General features: G+C 42.7%; 3 protein-coding genes across 3 annotated transcripts; 2 read left to right on the top strand and 1 right to left on the bottom strand.

Annotated features, from left to right (window-relative positions):
* The first annotated feature begins 293 nt into the window (after positions 1-293).
* On the top strand, positions 294-3783 carry LOC113097207 (uncharacterized). Its single transcript, XM_026262427.1, has 7 exons — positions 294-358; positions 434-514; positions 632-1717; positions 1815-2142; positions 2246-3047; positions 3359-3565; positions 3716-3783. The coding sequence occupies exons 3-7, from the start codon at positions 1128-1130 to the stop codon at positions 3781-3783; spliced, it is 1995 nt and encodes a 664-aa protein (XP_026118212.1). The 5' UTR covers positions 294-358; positions 434-514; positions 632-1127.
* Positions 3645-6361, top strand: LOC113097205 (uncharacterized). Its single transcript, XM_026262424.1, has 3 exons — positions 3645-4033; positions 4736-5208; positions 6271-6361. The coding sequence occupies exons 1-3, from the start codon at positions 3824-3826 to the stop codon at positions 6359-6361; spliced, it is 774 nt and encodes a 257-aa protein (XP_026118209.1). The 5' UTR covers positions 3645-3823.
* A 4197-nt stretch (positions 6362-10558) lies between these two features.
* On the bottom strand, positions 10559-15935 carry LOC113097206 (uncharacterized). The gene is made up of 8 exons (XM_026262425.1): positions 15722-15935; positions 15440-15533; positions 14938-15282; positions 14625-14802; positions 13974-14101; positions 13712-13762; positions 13347-13508; positions 10559-11526 (listed from the first exon to the last, which is right to left on the bottom strand). The coding sequence occupies exons 1-8, from the start codon at positions 15796-15798 to the stop codon at positions 11374-11376; spliced, it is 1188 nt and encodes a 395-aa protein (XP_026118210.1). The 5' UTR covers positions 15799-15935; the 3' UTR covers positions 10559-11373.
* Positions 15936-17609: the final 1674 nt, after the last annotated feature.

Genomic DNA, 17609 nt, shown 5'->3' with positions numbered 1-17609 from the left:
AGCGTACGTCAGCCTGCACCTCACGCTGCAACCTCCAGTGCTTCTGCAACCACTGCACCTCCACCTGCAGCTATCCAAACTGGTGTACAGAAGACCGCAACTGTGAAAGCGCTGTTTGCGCGTGGCAAAAATTTGTCTCCTTCACAGCTGGCGAAAAAACTCACGTCACCAGTTAAACCCTGTGAGTAGGAGTGTGAATATAGAATTTTACCTACAGCATTTCTTCATATATTAATTTATCATTATGGCAAACTTGTCAACTTGCTGTTTCCAGATCCATTATTGCAGTCCAGTTTACCTCCTCCAGCAGCAGAACCCCCAGCCAAACATTTGACCCCGATACAGCTTTTCGCTACTGGTAAGTAAGCACCATCTTACATATGTTTGTCTCAGTGTATTGTTCACAATGATAGTTTTAACATTTGTGCTCCAGGCAAGTCCGTTCCCACTGCTGAAGATGACGATGAGGAGCTGGTATTTGCTGCATCACAATGTGAAGCACAGCTAAATACAGGTGTGGCATATGACACAAATGCAAATATTACAAGAATGTTTTGTAAAAACAATGAGAAGCGTTATTTCTTGGGGGAAAATAATCAACATTTTAAAATATTTTTTGTTTACAATACAGAATTATGTCATGTCATGCCTCAAGCGGGATGCTTTCTTTGAGTGCACTTCTTCAAAACCGTAAGGATGTCCAAAGGTGTCAGTGTATTTATTTGCATTTCCGAACTTACCCGTTGTTAGATAATCACTAGATAACTTTTTCACACCGCTTGCTCTTCTCACACACTCTTCATCTCCCCCTGAGCAGACAGGATGGTGGAGATTCATTAGAGGAACAGTTTTTCCTTACTCTATCTGTGTGTATGCTTCATGTCCGTGGGCTTCGTTGCTTTACACTTAATTCATCACACCACATTTTCCTTCCTCCATTCCATCTGATCCTCATTCTCAGTGAGCTGCACTGATTCCATTCTCCTTAAATTAATAAAGTGTATGCTGGGTTATGTGCTTCCTTAACACTAGTAGCACTTTCTTCACTCTCGTTCCTAAATATAACATAATAATTATGAATACTTGTCCAAAAATTGTGCTTTGCAGGCTGTTTGTGCGCTGCATTTATGGCATATTACTATCAAATGCAACAGTCATCCTTATTGTTTTTTTTTACTATTCACTCAGAGGACTGTGCTGGTCTATCTTCATCAGTGGAAACTGCCAAGGCACCAGCTCCTTCACATCACCGGCCACCAGCTGAGCTTCCAAGTCACTGGAAAGATCAACTTCCACCTTTCCAGCATGAGTGGATCCGGAACACACTGTTTAAGGCCAACCCACGAACCGGCAAGCCAGAACTAGTGTCCCAGCTGAAACTTTGGTGGTATCCTCCTCAGCCCCCTTTAATAAACACTCAGCCCCCTGCCTCACCTGACCTCTTCTTCTGTCGGCCCCTTTTCTTATGGATGCCACTGAAGATGTGGTTATTTCCTCTCGTCTGTGTTCGCCCAGACTGTGGTAGGCACAGACTAACTGCGGCAGGAATTTACCGTACCGTGCGTAAGGTCTTGGACATCGACGGGTGGTATGACCTTGCCACTGAGTATCTGGAGTGCAAACGCTGCAAAAAGAAATATCCTGCCTGGTCCGAGGACATCCTAGGACAGCTGGATATGGGCCACCGCAGTCAGTTTCCAGCTTTGCTGACATACAGGTAATTCATAATGACAATCATTCATTATTAGGTGCTTTTATGTGGGTTATTTTTTACCAACTAAAGCATTTGCATGATTATACTGTTGTTTCCTTAGATACTCATGTGACAACCGGGTGCTGAGGATGATGAGGGAGAGGACACTGGGCAACAGTGTGACTCAGCTTTACAGGAAGCTGATGGAACAGCACAGTGAGGCATGGACACAGCGTGTCTTGCAGTACCTGACTGCCTGTGAACCATTCACAAGGTCCTCCCTTGTGCAGCCTCCTGTGTTTGCTGATCCTCCACTTTTACCTGCTTTGCCTAAACCTAAGTGGCTGTTAGCCGTGTATGCAAGGGATGTTCTGGGGCGACTGCACGAGGTCAAGGCCAAATTAACATCTGTCTTTGGCTGTGTTCTCAAGATGGATTCGACAAAAAAGGTATCAAAGCCCTGTTTATATCCAGAAATTTGCCAGATATGGATATGGCACGGATATGGCACAGATATGGCACATTTTTTTACCCTTTTATTTTTCCCAATAGGTCACAAAGAAACTTGCCGGTGCTGCTTCAGGAACAGCTGCCTGGTGCACAAATGTCGGAAATGAACACGGCCAGGTCCTTGTCTCTGTGCTGACAGCTGCCGAGGGACATGGACTGGACTCCATGGCAGCTGGTCTGATGAAACGCTACCGAGAGGCAGGAGAGGCAGCCCCAAAAGTGATGTACGTGGACAGGGACTGCTGCAGTCAGTACGGCCAATCGCGGGTGAAGACCATGTTTTTGGAGTGGGATGAGCTTGTAGTGCGCCTCGACATCTGGCACTTCATGCGGCGATTTGCTGCAGGTGTCACGACAGAGGCTCATCCGCTCTACGGGATCTTCATGGCACGTCTGTCCACGTGCATCTTTCAGTGGGATCCAGAGGATGTGGCTGCTCTTCGCTCCGCAAAAGAGGGTGACCTGGCGGCAAAGAAGACTGGCCACATCTCAGAAAAGGCGGTCAGTGCTCGCATTACCCGGAGGGAGTTGGCACTGCACTGCCGGAGGAGGACCAGGGGGGTGGAGGAGACCACCAGATTGATTAGGTCACTGATTGATCAGTTTGACAGTGCGGATGGGAAGGACACCCTGGGAGTTCCTCTGCTGGACCACGAACGGATCCAGCAGATATGGAAGGAACAGCGCAAGCACGTCCAGTGTATCCAAGACCCAGAGGACTTTCCGCTGTACATGAAGACAGGGACACTGAAGAAAGGCGGCGTGGAGCTGTGCTGCTACAGGTGTGCTCGTGGCTCTACCTCCTTGGAGTCATTCCACCTCCACCTGAACCGTTTTATTCCAGGTATTACATGCATATGGATTATTCATTTTTCTGTAGAAAATATAAGCACTGTAACTGCTTCCATCACTTTAAAGTAATGCCGCATTAATAAATGTCACACTCTACATTATACTTTTTAATGTCATAAGCATTGACAAAGCTGTCTTTACTAACACATGACTAAGTGACAATCATTTTTAATTTAGTTACAAAACTCTATTAAATGTAGTATACAAGTTACTTCAGAGCACCTTATGTGTAGTACATATATTGCACATATGTGACATATAAAACCCTTTTTTATATATTTTTTTATATTATTTAACATTTAGGAACCAGTGCCAGCGATGCGCATTTTCAGGCTTATCTCCTTGAGGGCTTGATGCGTTGGAATGATGACCGAATGGAAGACGCCATAAAACGGGCGTCCTCCATTCGGACATATGGCAGTGCCATGAGCGAGGCTGTGGACCGGCTTAGCCGAACAGTCTTTGGGAAGCCCTGGGATGAGCGCTATCGCCCTCCTGGAGCATATAAAGGTAAGACATTTAATTATTTATTTAGCAATATTCTATTAAGTTATTAGAGTATTAGAGCCTCCAATGTACTTGATCAATTATTAAGAACACTTTTTTTATTATTTTATTATTGTAGGTGAATTGCTAGAAATCGAGTACCTTTACAGCCAGACTGGCAAAACACTGACTCCAGTGCTCCAGAACCCAGAGGAGGAAGACCGGCTGGTGGAGGAGGTTGATGATCAGGACCTGCTAGATGAGGGGTTTGAGGAAGAGAGCATGGAGGACATCACAGTTCCAGTGCTGTATGAGGATGACCCCTGCCGTGATCTCAGAAACAGCCCCTCATCTTTGCCTCTGCCTCAGTCCCCAGCATCACTGGCTGAGCCGTCCACATCATCTGGAGGAGAGGGACAGCATCTCGCCCCTGCCTCTTCAGTGCTGTCACAGACATCTGACACTGGAAGCAGTGTCTCCGGCGAGGCTCAGGTACGACACTCTAAGGGCTTTATTTAGTTTCAGTCTCGTTTTATTCCACATACACTACAAGCAAGGTTTTTATTTTATTTATTATTATTAGGTTAAAAATAGCTTCTAGAGATTTTTGTTTAGGTTTCTTTGATGAATAGAAAGTTCAGTGTATATTGTAACATTATAAATGTCTTTATCATCTATTTAATGTGTCCTTGCTAAATAAAAGTATTAATTTCTATAATTTAATAATAAATATATAATGATTTAAATGTTCTGACTCCACACTTGTGAAGGGTATAGTGTATAATATTAAAAAAGCTTTTTATTACAGATAAATTCTTATCTTGGATCCTTCTATTCATCAAAGAATCTTGAACAAAATGTACACAACTGTTTTAAATATTGATAATAATATCAATAAAAAAAGGTTTCTAGAACAACAAATTTCTGAAGATCATGTGACACTGAAGACTGGAGGAATGATGCTGAAAATACAGCTGTGCATCACAGGAATAAATTACACTTTAAACTATATTCAAATAGAAAGCATTTTTATTTTAAATAGTAAAATTATTTCACAATATAATGGCTTTTGCTGTATTTTGAATAAAATAAATGCAGGCTTGTTGAGCAGAATTCTTTAAAAAATGTCAAAAATATTTCTGTTCAAAGGCTTTTGACTGGAAGTGTATATTAACACTAATCTGCATTTACTAGGGAGCAGTCATTGGACCTGATGGCATCGCTGGGTGGGACAAGGTCCAGGATCTGGCTGGTTTCCTGGTGGGTCTTCGTGAGGCTCCTTACCTCACCGACCTGCAGGTTACAGAGGCCATCCAGCTGTGGACCGCTCTCCCTGATGTTGATAAACAGCGGGTCAACTATCAGCCTCGACATCAGCCTCAGCTGACACATGGGCGCTTTAAGGCACCGAAGCGGTCCGGAGTCACACCGGGTGTGGAGAGTGTGAAACGGTGTCTAATTGGACATCCTGGGGGTCCAGCACAGTGGCCCAGCACCAGCCGCTTGGTTGAGGCCATTTGTATGAAGCTGTGTGCTTTACACAAGTCACCGACCAAGAAGGCTGGAGTTTCCACCCCCAGGTGGTCTAAAATCCTTTCGGATTACCACCACATCCGAGAGCTGGTGCTTAACAATCAAAGGCTGATGGATGAAACAATGATACAACTGTTTGAGCTGAATACACACACACACACACACCCACATATATATATATATATATATATATATATATATATATATATATATATATATATATATATATATATATATATTACAAGTAATTTACTTTCAGGTTTCAATGGCAGAAGAAGCAGAAGAATCAGGAATTGAGTGTCCTCGTCCAGGGACTGACTCCATCTGACCCAATAGATGTGGCTGATGTGCAGCTTCCTCTGCCGAGGGAAAAATTGGATGACGTGCCATCATCATCAGGCCCAAAACATCAATTTATCCTTCCGCCAAATCAAGAAGGACAGGCTCCAATTCTGCGACTAGGTCATCGCCCGCTGCTGCCAAAAGGGAGTGCCCTATCGCACCCGTCCCCACAGCAGCAGGAGTTTTGCAGTCCATTTCAGCACCTGGGTCACTGTTAGGCACACTAGTGCTTAACCCAGACATGACTGTGTCAATAGTGATTCCATCTGCTGGTGCTTTGACATCCGGTCCAGGCCCAGCTCCGCCTGCTCCAGTGCCTGCTCCAGTGTCTGCTCCAGTGCCTGCTCCAGTGCCTGTTCCAGTGTCTGCTCCAGTGTCTGCTCCAGTGTCTGCTCCAGTGCCTGCTCCAGTGACTGCTCCAGTGTCTGCTCCAGTGTCTGCTCCAGTGCCTGCTCCAGTGCCTGCTCCAGTGTCTGCTCCAGTGCCTGCTCCAGTGCCTGCTCCAGTGCCTGCTCCAGTGCCTGCTCCAGTGTCTGCTCCAGTGCCTGCTCCTGCCCCTGCTCCAGTGCCTGCTCCAGTGCCTGCTCCAGTGCCTGCTCCAGTGTCTGCTCCAGTGCCTGCTCCAGTGCCTGCTCCAGTGCCTGCTCCAGCCCCTGCTCCAGTGCCTGCTCCAGTGTCTGCTCCAGTGCCTGCTCCAGTGTCTGCTCCAGTGCCTGCTCCAGCCCCTGCTCCAGCCCCTGCTCCAGTGTCTGCTCCAGTGCCTGCTCCAGTGTCTGCTCCAGTGCCTGCTCCAGTGTCTGCTCCAGTGTCTGCTCCAGTGTCTGCTCCAGTGTCTGCTCCAGTGCCTGCTCCAGTGCCTGCTCCAGTGCCTGCTGCTCCTGTGTCCCGTTACACCCAGAGGAACAGGCGCCGGCGGGCCCTGGAGACGGAAAGCGGAGTCCATAAGAGGAAGTATGTGCGAGGGGTTACTTTTAACACATGCAGCAAATGTGGGCAGCCCAAAACTAAAGAGTTTGGTCATAGCCGATATGGGAATGCCACATTTTGCTCACGCTCCTCTAATGGAAAAACTTTAGATGATTGGTTGGCAGAACAGCGGCAGCCAAACACCAACGACTGCACCTCTAAAGACCCCTCTGTCAAGCTCCTAAAGTTTGCAGACGACACTACAGTCATCGGCCTCATCCAGGACGGTGATGAGTCTGCTTACAGACAAGAGGTTGAGCAGCTGGCTGTCTGGTGCAGTCTTAACAACCTGGAGCTGAACACCCTCAAAACAGTGGAGATGATCGTGGACTTCAGGAGAAACCCCCCTGCACTCCCCCCACTCACCATCATGAACAGCCCTGTGACTGCAGTGGAGTCATTCAGGTTCCTGGGAACCACCATCTCTCAGGACCTGAAGTGGGACATTCACATTGACTCCATTGTGAAAAAGGCCCAGCAAAGGTTGTATTTCCTTCGCCAGCTGAGGAAGTTTAACCTGCCACAGGAGCTGCTGAAACAGTTCTACTCCACCATCATTGAGTCTGTACTGTGTACTTCTATAACTGTCTGGTTTGGTTCAGCAACAAAATCAGACATCAGAAGACTACAGAGAACTGTTCGGACTGCTGAAAGGATTATTGGTGCTCCCCTGCCCACCCTTCAAGAACTGTATACATCCAGAGTGAGGAAAAGGGCTCAGAAAATCACTCTGGATCCCTCACATCCAAGTCACCCCATCTTTGAACTTTTGCCATCTGGCCGGCGCCTCAGAGCCGCAAATACCAGAACAGCAAGGCACAAGAACAGTTTCTTCCCCCAGGCAATCTACCTCATGAACAGTTAAATGTTCCCTACTTATGCTTATAAGTGTGCAATATCCTTATATTTATTTGTTACCCCTCAATCCTAAAACATTCCTGTATCTCACCCAATCCTATTCCATTATCATTTATAGCACAATTGTTTATACACTTAATTATTTGCCAATTTGTAAATTTTTTAATGCATTTCATAAATTGTGACTGCAGTTGTATCTGATCAAATGCGCATTCTTATTCTTTAGCTTGGGTTAAACTAATTAATTGTACTTTGTTGGAACAGCAGCTACACTAATAATGTCTCTGTGTTTCTCTGTTTCTGCTGGGATCCTCATCCCGTGGTAACTAGGATTTACACAAGCTCCAGTCTGGATCCAGAACACCTGAGAAGAGATGATGCTGACCCTCATTTGCACATAAACTGATCACAATTTACAAGCTTTTTTTGTATCGTAAAAAGCACTATACAAATAAACTTGAATTGAATTGACTGACAGTCTTGAGGTTTGACGTGACCTCCATTCCTCCAGGTCCAGGTTATATGGCAAGAAGGTCTCTGTTCCCGATGTTGTCTTTTTTTCTCCACTGGGGTGACCTTTTTAGAGAAGGCAGCACATTGAAGTTTTGGTGATGTCTCTGATGCTGAGACAGGATCGGTCCAACTCTACTGTTGTAGAGGCATCAACTTCAACCACGAAGGGTTTCTTGGAGTCTGGATGAATTAGGAGCGGTGCGCTGGGAAATGCTTTGAGTCGTTGCATGGCTTGGGTAGCAGCTTGAGTCCAGGACAGAGACTTGGGGCTGACTTTGAGGAGACTGGTGAGTAAATGAGTAATGGAACTGAAGTTATGGATGAAGCATGGATAGAAATTGGCAATACCAAGGAAACTCTTTTACAATTGTGGGAGTGGGCCACTTTCGTACTGCAGCAAACTTCCTCTTGTCCAGCCGAATGCCCTCATTACTGATAACCCAGGAAGTGAGGTTGTGAAGGTATGTATGATTAAGCAGACATGCAAAACATGCAGCATTGGGGTACTCCAGGAATCGGTTTGGAAAACTCTGCTCCAGGGCAGTTTCCCAAAAACAACATAATCTGATTGTTGCTCCATTGATGACAATGTTTCTACGATCAAATTTAGGCTTACGGTGTTTTTCGGAAATGCAGCCCAGACTATTAAACTGTTCTAATGTTCAGTAGGTTCAGGTTTTGTCATAGAGGAAGAAGATAAGAAGAATCTGCATCTAGTCGACGAAGGGCCAGATATTTTTTTTTTAAACTATTAACAGGGCACTTCTACACTGCAAAAATCTGAGTGTTCAATGTACTCTATAGGAGTACACTGAACACTGGTTTCAGTGTATATATAGGTCCAAGAGTTCGGTGTTCATTGAACACTGTAAAAAAGTGTAAAATAAATACTCTCAAAATAGTTACATTTGAACACCTGGAGAGTTAAAATGTACTCTTATAAATAGTTCTTTTTGACACCGTTTCAGTGCTTTTGAACACCTGCAGTGTAAACCTAGAACCTTTGCAGAGCTCATTATTTAACACTTGGAGAGTACAAATGTACTCTAAAGCTGGTACTTTTTTATTTACAATGTTTCAATAGTTTCCAACACCTGCAGTGTAAACCTAGAACCATCAGTGAATTAAAAATACTCCAAGTCAGTGCTTTTTATGTCTGTTTTATTTAACAGTTCATGGATGTTCAAAAACCACAAACTTATACAAACACATGTACAGGAACCACATATTGATAATCTCTATCAAAACCATAAGTAGTTTGCAGATCAAACGGCTTAAAGAAGTGCAATTTATCAACTTTAAGCATGGAAACATTCTGATCATTTCCCTGTGTCACATGAAAGGAATGAAAATGCTCTGCAAAACAAAGTGTCTGAAAGTCCTCTGTTACAAGAAAATATTCTCGATTAAATGCAATGATGTCTTTTATCTGACTAAATACAGGCAAATCGTCCTCTTTGTCCGTGCAAACTAAAAGGCCTGGACGATACTCAGTTCCAAAACAAGTGATCCAAGAAGTCAGATCAACTTGACAGTCTAAGTCAACCTGCAGTTCTTCTGCAATCATCTCACCATGTGGCAAGTCAATGAGCTGAACAGTTTTTACTGGCCCACAGTCAATACTTTTAAATGGCATTGATTCCCAATGGTATGCTATAGCCATCTGATGTTTTTGGGCCAATGACTTTGTTACATTTTTGAAATTTTTGATTGTGTTCTTGAAAAACCTATGTTTGGCTTCAAATCTCATTGACCAAACATGTAGAATTGGACCTATTTTTCGAATGACTCTGGGGTAATGAATCATGAAGTGATGTTTAGGGATCATTCTACGATGTGGGTAAAGCTCTTTGAAAAGTTGGTGATGGTCAACAATGAGATGCTTAAGACATACTGTCATTCCATCAGTAACAACTGGAGAAAATATAATGTTCATAATTTGCAACAGAAGCAACAAGAGTCTATAGTAAAACATCTCCAAAGATCAAGGGCATATTCCGGATTAAGCAAAAAGTTTGAATGGCATTGAGACCAATTCCATTTCCAGTCTGCTCCAAGTTTATTCTGGTTGGACGATTTTTTCGTTCAACAAAGCCATAATTGTATGAGTATATTCGGTTACAAACATCTGTCTTGGATATGATTTTGTTGTCTGAGAGGTAAGCAAACAGCAACTTCAGCTCAAATTGCCCCACTCCTTCCAATATGTCATGCATAATGTCTACAGCATAATTTTCAGAAACATGAAAGTACTGTAGATCATTGAATAAACATTGTCGCTTAACTCCAAATGTGGATGGCAGTGTAGGATCTACCATGAGGTCATTGCAATGCTGATCATGCAGTGCTTTATTACACAATGTTATTCTTGGATCATCATCCCTGAAAACCGTTTGTGAGGTCTGTTTGTCTACTAGACAAAAACAACAAAAATTGTTTGCACTGAATGATTCAACATACCCGAGTAATGTGTGCAATCCCAAATTGTCTCCAGTTACTTGTGCAATTGTTCCGTAAACTGGTTCATCAGAGAAAGGAACTTCAATTCCTGTACACTCAAGGACTTTCAGATCACGTACGAGGGGCTGTAAGATTAAATCAAATCCATACTTCTTCACATCCTCAGTATGAAAAAGGGCTAAAAGATGAATATTCATAAGAGCGGAGTTTATCTTTGGAGATAGGTTTCGTAAAACAAAGTATATACTTCCAACCTTATGGATACCATGCTTGGATCCGAGAGGATTTGCCATTTCAAAATCATCGTAGAATATCTGTATTTGGAGAGAGTTTGGATTTTCAGAGAAGAGGGGGTGATCTCTAAAATAGTTACCATCACAGAAGTCTTTGTAAAACCCAGTTTTCTCACAAGGCTGCACAAAATGATCACAGATCTCTTGGTTGGTGAATATGAACTTCAAAGTTTGCAATAGAGGAATATAAACAAATTTGTCTGTTATGGGAACTTGATCATATGTGCCAGTAGTTCGATTCCTTCTAGTGTCATACCTCACTCCTAGGGCTACCTCAACAGGTTCTACAATACCCCATTTCTCACTGAAATGTTTTTTCCTTTTTGCCTCAGTGTTCAGTTTGCTAAATGGATTTTCAAGGTTGTCAAAATAATCGTCAAACTTTGTTCTGATCTCCTCATCGTTAGAGAGTAATTTTACAACATCATCTTTAACGTTTGAATGCAATTCCTCTACAAGTTCCTCCATATTTTCAACAACAGTCGTTATGACATTAGTAGCCACACCACAGCCTTGGAGATTTGCAATAAGGGATGCACACATTTCTTGGGTATGTTGCCTGGTCTCATTACAGCTTTGAGAATTCTCTGGTTGCTCTGGAATTAAATTAACTACGGGTTCATCAGATACGTCAACTATGACGGGTTCGTTCTCAAATTGATCTAGACTTTTAGCGCTATGTTTGTTATGGAGATGTTTTCTAAAGCCTGAAAAAGTCCAAAATCTCTGGTGGCATCCAGTCTGGTCACACATCAACTGAAACTTCTTACCAGGATAAAAGGCATGGAAAACTTTGAGATGACGGATCAACATTTGAACGGTAACAAAACTAGACTTGCAAACAAAGCATCTGAACATCATAACTCTTTAGTTGAGGAGCTTAGCTCTTAGGTCCTTGACTCTGGGAGTTTCGTGAGAATGACCTACATCAATGTTGTAGATGGTGGTCTGCACAAATGTGTACATGCCATTTAAGGCCTGGTCATAGGAGATGCCGAAAACATAATGTGCTTTGAAAAGTTTGTCACACCCAAGGGGCGGGCTATGCTTTGACTAAGCCACACCCCTTCTCAACTTCCACCTCGAGGAGGTCCCCAAAGCCAACCCAATGGCCAAACAACACGAGAACAAGTAAGTGATAAAACAAATCTTTATTTAAATATTTAAAAATAGCTTGGGGAATAGGGAAAGGGCAATTAAAACTAAACTCTGACTCGGCCCTCCAGATGGGCTATGGCCGGGAAGAGGTCAGGGAGCAAGGGGGCCACGGGGATCCGGGGCGTGGGACTCGGGGCCCGGCCAGAGTCTTAGGTATCCGTAGCGCCCTCCTTCCTCCTCTTCGCTGAATACAACTCACGGTAAGTACTGGTTCACACAGTTCGTTCTCGGGGTGCTCACTCTCTTTCTCTTCCTCCACAGGCAACGGCTGGGACGCAAAGGCACAGTTAATTCGGCTTGGTTTTGCTCTCACCTCTTCGCTGATTGCAGCTCACAGTAAGTACTGGTTCACACAGTTCGTTCCTTGGGTGCTCACTCGCTTTCTCTTTCTCCACAGGCAGCGGCGTAAGTACAGGTTTCCTCGGTCTCTCCTCGTGTTACCCACTCTCTCTCCTTTTCTCTCCACAGGTATCAACTTGGACACAAAACACAGTTACTCTGCTTTGGATGGCTCTCACCTCTGGGCTGGACACAACGTACCGTAAGTACAGGTTTCGCTCTATTTCTCCTCGCGTTATCCACTCTCTCTCCTTTTCTCTCCACAGGTATCAACTTGGGCACAATGGCACAGTTAGTTTGCTTTGAATGACTCTCACCTCTGGGCTGAACACAGCGTACTGCAAGTACAGGTTTCCTCTGTTTCTCCTTGTGTTACTCACTCTCTCTTTCCTTTTCTCTCCACAGGTATCAGATTGGACACAAAGCACAGTTAGTTTGCTTTGAATAGCTCCCACCTCTGGGCTGAACACAGCGTACCGTGCTATCTCCGGAGATCTGAAGCACGCTCACAACATATACTGTACTGAACTAGGCTAGAACCAGCAGTCTCCTTATCCTCCCGCGACGGAGTGCGTGAAGGCGGGGGTTTATCTGACAGGACACACGGCAATACACAGCAACCCACAGCAATATACAGCACCACATCAAAATTATAGGTTTTCACAGCACGAAGACTCACCCACCACACTCAGTGTACGAAAAGGACACCCATCTTCCTTCACTTCGCTTGGTTCGGATCTGGCGATGGAATATGCGGCCTAGCTAGTGATGTCGTCGTTGTGACTACTTCAATAAGTATTCCTTCGGCTCTCCCACCACGCTATATTAGGGGTAGGGCCGCCCTCCTCCTCCTGGGGAGATCTACACAACGCCAGGTCAATATACAGGGCACTTTCGGCTTGCTCTTAGTACTCACATCAATGCCGCTTCCAATCCCCTTTTTCACGTCGTCTCAATTCGCCGTATAATCCGTTCACTTCTCAACCTTTAAGGTTCGCGATGTCTTCACAATCATACAATTCCAGCCTGAGGGAGAGAGAGAGTTAGACAGCCACCAGCAGCGCACCAAGACGGGCACGACACAGTGCTTCACACACACCAGAAAGAGCTCCCAGACTGTGAAATAACTTGGCCTTAAGTACTGCCTTGTCCAGCGTATCCTCCAATCACCAACCGCTGTCCCTAACTAGGCACAGGTGCATCGAATTCCCTGATTTTCCCTCTTACGGCGCTACCGGAAGTTCCGGTGTTCTGTTTTTCCGGTCCGGGCGGAAACACTTCCGGGCGGAACCAAACTTCCCGAATTTTGGTTCCGCCCCTAAAGATCGTCACCTTGTGACAAGTTCATCAAAGGCTGACAGGGAAGACTTGCCCTTGCAGGGAAGGAGATCACCATCCAATGCAATGTAGAACTCGTGGATGTGCTTTCTTGTCGTCCCAACTGCCAGGATGTAGGGCTGCCTCCGCTGGTTTGGACCAGAGTGCTCCTGAAGGCTGCGACATGACTGTAAGATAAGAATAAACTGAAATGAATCTACACTGAACATCACATTTTGATGGATAAGTCACACTCTGATAGAAACCTTTGATGGCACAGTTAGCTTTCCCATACAGGATATATTCAGCTTGTGATTAGGCAACCAAGGTTTTTGTACCACGGTCACACAAAGAGAGGGAATTAAACAGAGAGGTCATTAATGTTGGTTACCTTAGCACATGTCCCTGCAAACTCCAATACGTTGGCAAGACAAACAGACAACTGAAAATAAGAATGAACGAGCACAAGACTGCAGTGAAAAGAGGTGAACCCCACTCTCTAGTCGCTATGCACTTCAAGGAGGCAAAACATAAATTATCAGACTTAAAATTCTGTGGAGGTGGCATTGAAAAGAAACAGATCAATAATCTGGGGGGTTTCACAATTGCCTTTTGACAATGGCTATTGCCATTGGAGATCAGGACACACTGACCTTATGAAATTTGACTACATGGTCCACAGCTTCCCGGGTACTGATCTTTACAGCTCCCTTCTTTCCACTTGGAGGTGGTGGCAGTAGGTAGACCAGCAGTAGCAGTGAGGCCATGTCACTATCCCAACCTGAGAAGGCAGAAGCACCTGCTTAAAGCATGATATACACCTGACCAAAACCTTTGATACTACATCAATATTAAAACTCAAAACTCTTTTCAATAACAATACTAGTTCTGCAACTAACATTTTTTTTGATAATCGATTAACCTGTCAATTATTAATCAATTGGTTGGATTAAAAGGGCAATTTATAATAAATTGTATAATAATATAAAACATTCTCATGCTTTGTATTGTGCAATTTTCCCGCAGCAGCTAACTCTGCGACCTCTGCTCTGTTTTTCAGATGCGTTTTATGCATAGAAATGCGTTTTACACCATTGTGAAGTGACATCACTGACTGGAATTTTCCACAGTGATGTCACAGACCCAACTAATCGATAATGAAATTCTTTCTTGATTATTTTCATTATCGATTAGTTGTTTCAGCCCTAAAAATATATATAATTTGTCTACACAACGATTTGTCATGGTAAATAAATTAAGTCAACATTTGAAAGATACACACCAGATTCATGTAAATTATTTACCTGGGACCTCGTCATCCTCATCAGTGTTCTCCTCAGCAGACTGGATGAGATGGTCAAGCAGGGGTGTCTTGCTGATGTCCTTGGCTTGCTCTATTACTTTGGCCTTCAGGAAATCCCATTTCTCAAGGAGTTTTGATGAAGTCTCAGCTCCAAACAACAGGTCAAAGTCTTGCGCCACCTAAAGGGGAGGAAGCAAGCATATGTGTATTTGATGATGGTGGTATAGTGGTAGGTGACCGTTTTCATCTTTGAACAGCTGTTCTTGACACTGCAAAAACATAATAAATGTGCTTACAAAAAAAAAACAACTTACCAGGCCTTTTGTGTCAAGAAACCTTGGGAACACAGTAAGCACTGTGCTGCATTGCTCAGGATCATGGATCAACTTTTGCCTGTGCTGGAAGGTTTCTCTCATTTTCATGAAGGTCTGTTCGTTGTCTGTGCTGTGTTTCAGTAGAGATATGGCCTCTCGACACTGGTCTCCCTCCAACTGCTGCACTTTAGTCACTTCTCTCTCTAAGTTTGGTCCGCTGCTGCCTGTAGTGTGAGAGCTCCTTCTCCTACCCCCATTGGTACCGCCATTGCTGAGTTCTCGCTGTGTGTTTTTAATCTTCCAGGCAATGTAGCCCTCATTGCTGTCTATGTCAAAAAAGTGTTCCTAAAGACAGTATCAACAAAGATGGAAATGTATAAAAAAATTGTTTCAGCATGAATCAATAGAGATCTTTAGAAAAGAAGTGTTAGACTTTTAAAATGCACCAGAACATTATTCATTTGTTTATTAAGATTAATCTTACTTTTAAATATGTACTCACATAGCCTTTTTTGGAGTAGGGATCTTTTAGAGAGGGGAACAGTGTTACTATCCCCAATGCATACTGTGCTCTTTTATCCATAGGGGGAGCACGTCTGTGGAATAAATGTTGTGTATTAAAACCAACACACCGGAAAACCTATGATCTGCGCAAGGCCACAGCTCATTGGCCACGGTTGTCATTTAATGATAATCACCTATTTGATTACAACTACCAAATCTGCAATTGAATTCTATGAATATACACTTTACCAAATCATGCACCATAAAGCATTTTACTTACCCATACTTTTCAAACATTTCAGCAACAACAATGCTGACGAGATCACGGCGTGCTCGGTCCTTCATCTCTCCTGTCATTGTATATTTTGCAAGGATTTTCTCACCTCCAGGCTTTTGTTCCAGAATTCTTTTGACAAGCTTGACAACAGGTAAAAATGTTATGGTAACAGTAACAGGTAAATGTAATGTTTACAACATAAAGAGAAATGTTCTGAAAAAACATCACCTCTTTTTGGCTGTCATCAGTATGTAGACTTTTTGGGGACATCACAAAGGTGTCATCAATGCGCTGTCTTTTTGGGGACATCAGAGAAGCATCACTGTCCGATGAGGGTGATGATAGTGACAAGGTGTTTGTGAACGAGGACTGGATGGGAGAGTCTGAAAAGGGCAAAAAGATCATAATTTAAAAAAAAATATTTCAGTCAATGTTTCCACAGGTTTAAGTGAGGAGAGGTTAAAAAAAGGCATGGTGAGACTGCTTCCAGGAAACTTTTTTCTTTGCCATCTATAAATTACATGAGTTTTGGTAGTTAATGTGGCCAGACTTTAAGCAGTTTAGGCCATGATACATTAACTACTAGATGGCAAGACTGACTGTTTTTTGAGAAGTACTCGGGTCAACAGTCTTACCGGCTAATCCGTTTTATCTCAAATGTAGTTTTTCAAATCCTTATGTGAACACTGACAGATAAGAGATAAGGTTGGAAATATGCAAAGTGGTCCTTTAACAGAGAAAGCACAAATCGGACATTGGTGAGAAGCTACTGTTTTGGTTTTGTGATAGCAAATAAATTACAATGTTAACACATTGGTATTGTTACCCTGCAGTGTACACTGTAATTGTACAAACATTTACCAGAAACTGAAAGAACATTAACAATGGTCCACAGGATGTCTGCTTTTTCCTCCAAGATGTCGCTGAAGACCTCTTCATCAACCTCTGTTCCACTGTCATCCAGCACATACATGTTTGTCTCAGGGGGTATGCTGAACTTCTCTTTAGCTTTGAATACAGAAAAAACAGAAGTTGTTGTGTTAGGGTTAGAAAGTGGGAGAACAATAATGTTTTTAGCACTATTTTTATCTTAATGGGCAAAGCTACGGTAGACTAGCATGGTGCTAAGAATAAAATTTCATATAAATGTACATCTAAACCAGTGGTTGCGTAAGACTTTCACATTGTCCTTTATTTTGATGGATATGGTCGTAAAAATTGCACCTTAATATATTACTCTATTTTAATTTTCATATTTTAATTATAAGACATTTAATAGCTTTCGTTTTAATTCACATTTTTATTTTTAATCATTCATGAACTTACAGGATATAGGAGCATATAGGCTAGATTGTTCATTTTTTTAATATATGAAGAGTCACTTTTCATAGTCAGGGTTTGTACAGATTTTGAAGAGTTTAATTTAAGCACTTTTCAAGCATTTTTAAGGTCCCTAAATCCATTTTTCAAGCAGCAACAAAATTAAAGAATATAAATAGTATAAACAGCACCCCTTTAGAAAACTACAAGCTAAAATATTAGAATCTTCAATATAATACAACTTATATTAAATCACTCTTTGGATACTTTTTAAAAATGTGGTTATATTTTTGTATATTTGTTGTCAACTGTAAGTTAGGTTGAGTTTTTTGTAGATGGTTGGCATAATAATAATGATAATAATGAGTATATAATACATGAATATCTTCCTTAAATACCTTAAAATATTATTTTAATAAATAAACATTGTTTTAAAAATGACACGTGAAAAAGAGTGTTTAAGTGTTATTTAACTGAATCTAAACATATTCAGCCAACACTGATTTGTTTTATTTATTCTTGTCAGTGGCAGCTCTATTAGTCTGTATTTACACAGTAAGACATGATGCAC

The sequence above is a fragment of the Carassius auratus genome, unplaced genomic scaffold (assembly GCF_003368295.1).
Source record: "Carassius auratus strain Wakin unplaced genomic scaffold, ASM336829v1 scaf_tig00216157, whole genome shotgun sequence".
In the NCBI taxonomy this organism is placed as follows: domain Eukaryota; kingdom Metazoa; phylum Chordata; class Actinopteri; order Cypriniformes; family Cyprinidae; genus Carassius; species Carassius auratus.
Note: the sequence above shows the minus strand (reverse complement) of the source record. Positions and strands in the feature narration are given on the sequence as shown.

Excerpts from the sequence above, each read along its gene's own strand:
- LOC113097207 (XM_026262427.1), top strand. The coding sequence starts at position 1,128 with ATGGCATATTACTATCAAATGCAACAGTCATCCTTATTGTTTTTTTTT. Across the intron at positions 1,718-1,814 it reads CCAGCTTTGCTGACATACAG|ATACTCATGTGACAACCGGG; the intron begins GTAATTCATAAT and ends TTGTTTCCTTAG. Across the intron at positions 2,143-2,245 it reads AGATGGATTCGACAAAAAAG|GTCACAAAGAAACTTGCCGG; the intron begins GTATCAAAGCCC and ends TTTTCCCAATAG.
- LOC113097205 (XM_026262424.1), top strand. The coding sequence starts at position 3,824 with ATGGAGGACATCACAGTTCCAGTGCTGTATGAGGATGACCCCTGCCGT. Across the intron at positions 4,034-4,735 it reads GTGTCTCCGGCGAGGCTCAG|GGAGCAGTCATTGGACCTGA; the intron begins GTACGACACTCT and ends TGCATTTACTAG. Across the intron at positions 5,209-6,270 it reads GATGAAACAATGATACAACT|TGCCTGCTCCAGTGCCTGCT; the intron begins GTTTGAGCTGAA and ends TGCCTGCTCCAG.
- LOC113097206 (XM_026262425.1), bottom strand. The coding sequence starts at position 15,798 with ATGACAGGAGAGATGAAGGACCGAGCACGCCGTGATCTCGTCAGCATT. Across the intron at positions 15,283-15,439 it reads CCTACTCCAAAAAAGGCTAT|GAACACTTTTTTGACATAGA; the intron begins GTGAGTACATAT and ends TACTGTCTTTAG. Across the intron at positions 14,102-14,624 it reads TGAGGATGACGAGGTCCCAG|GTTGGGATAGTGACATGGCC; the intron begins GTAAATAATTTA and ends CTGCCTTCTCAG.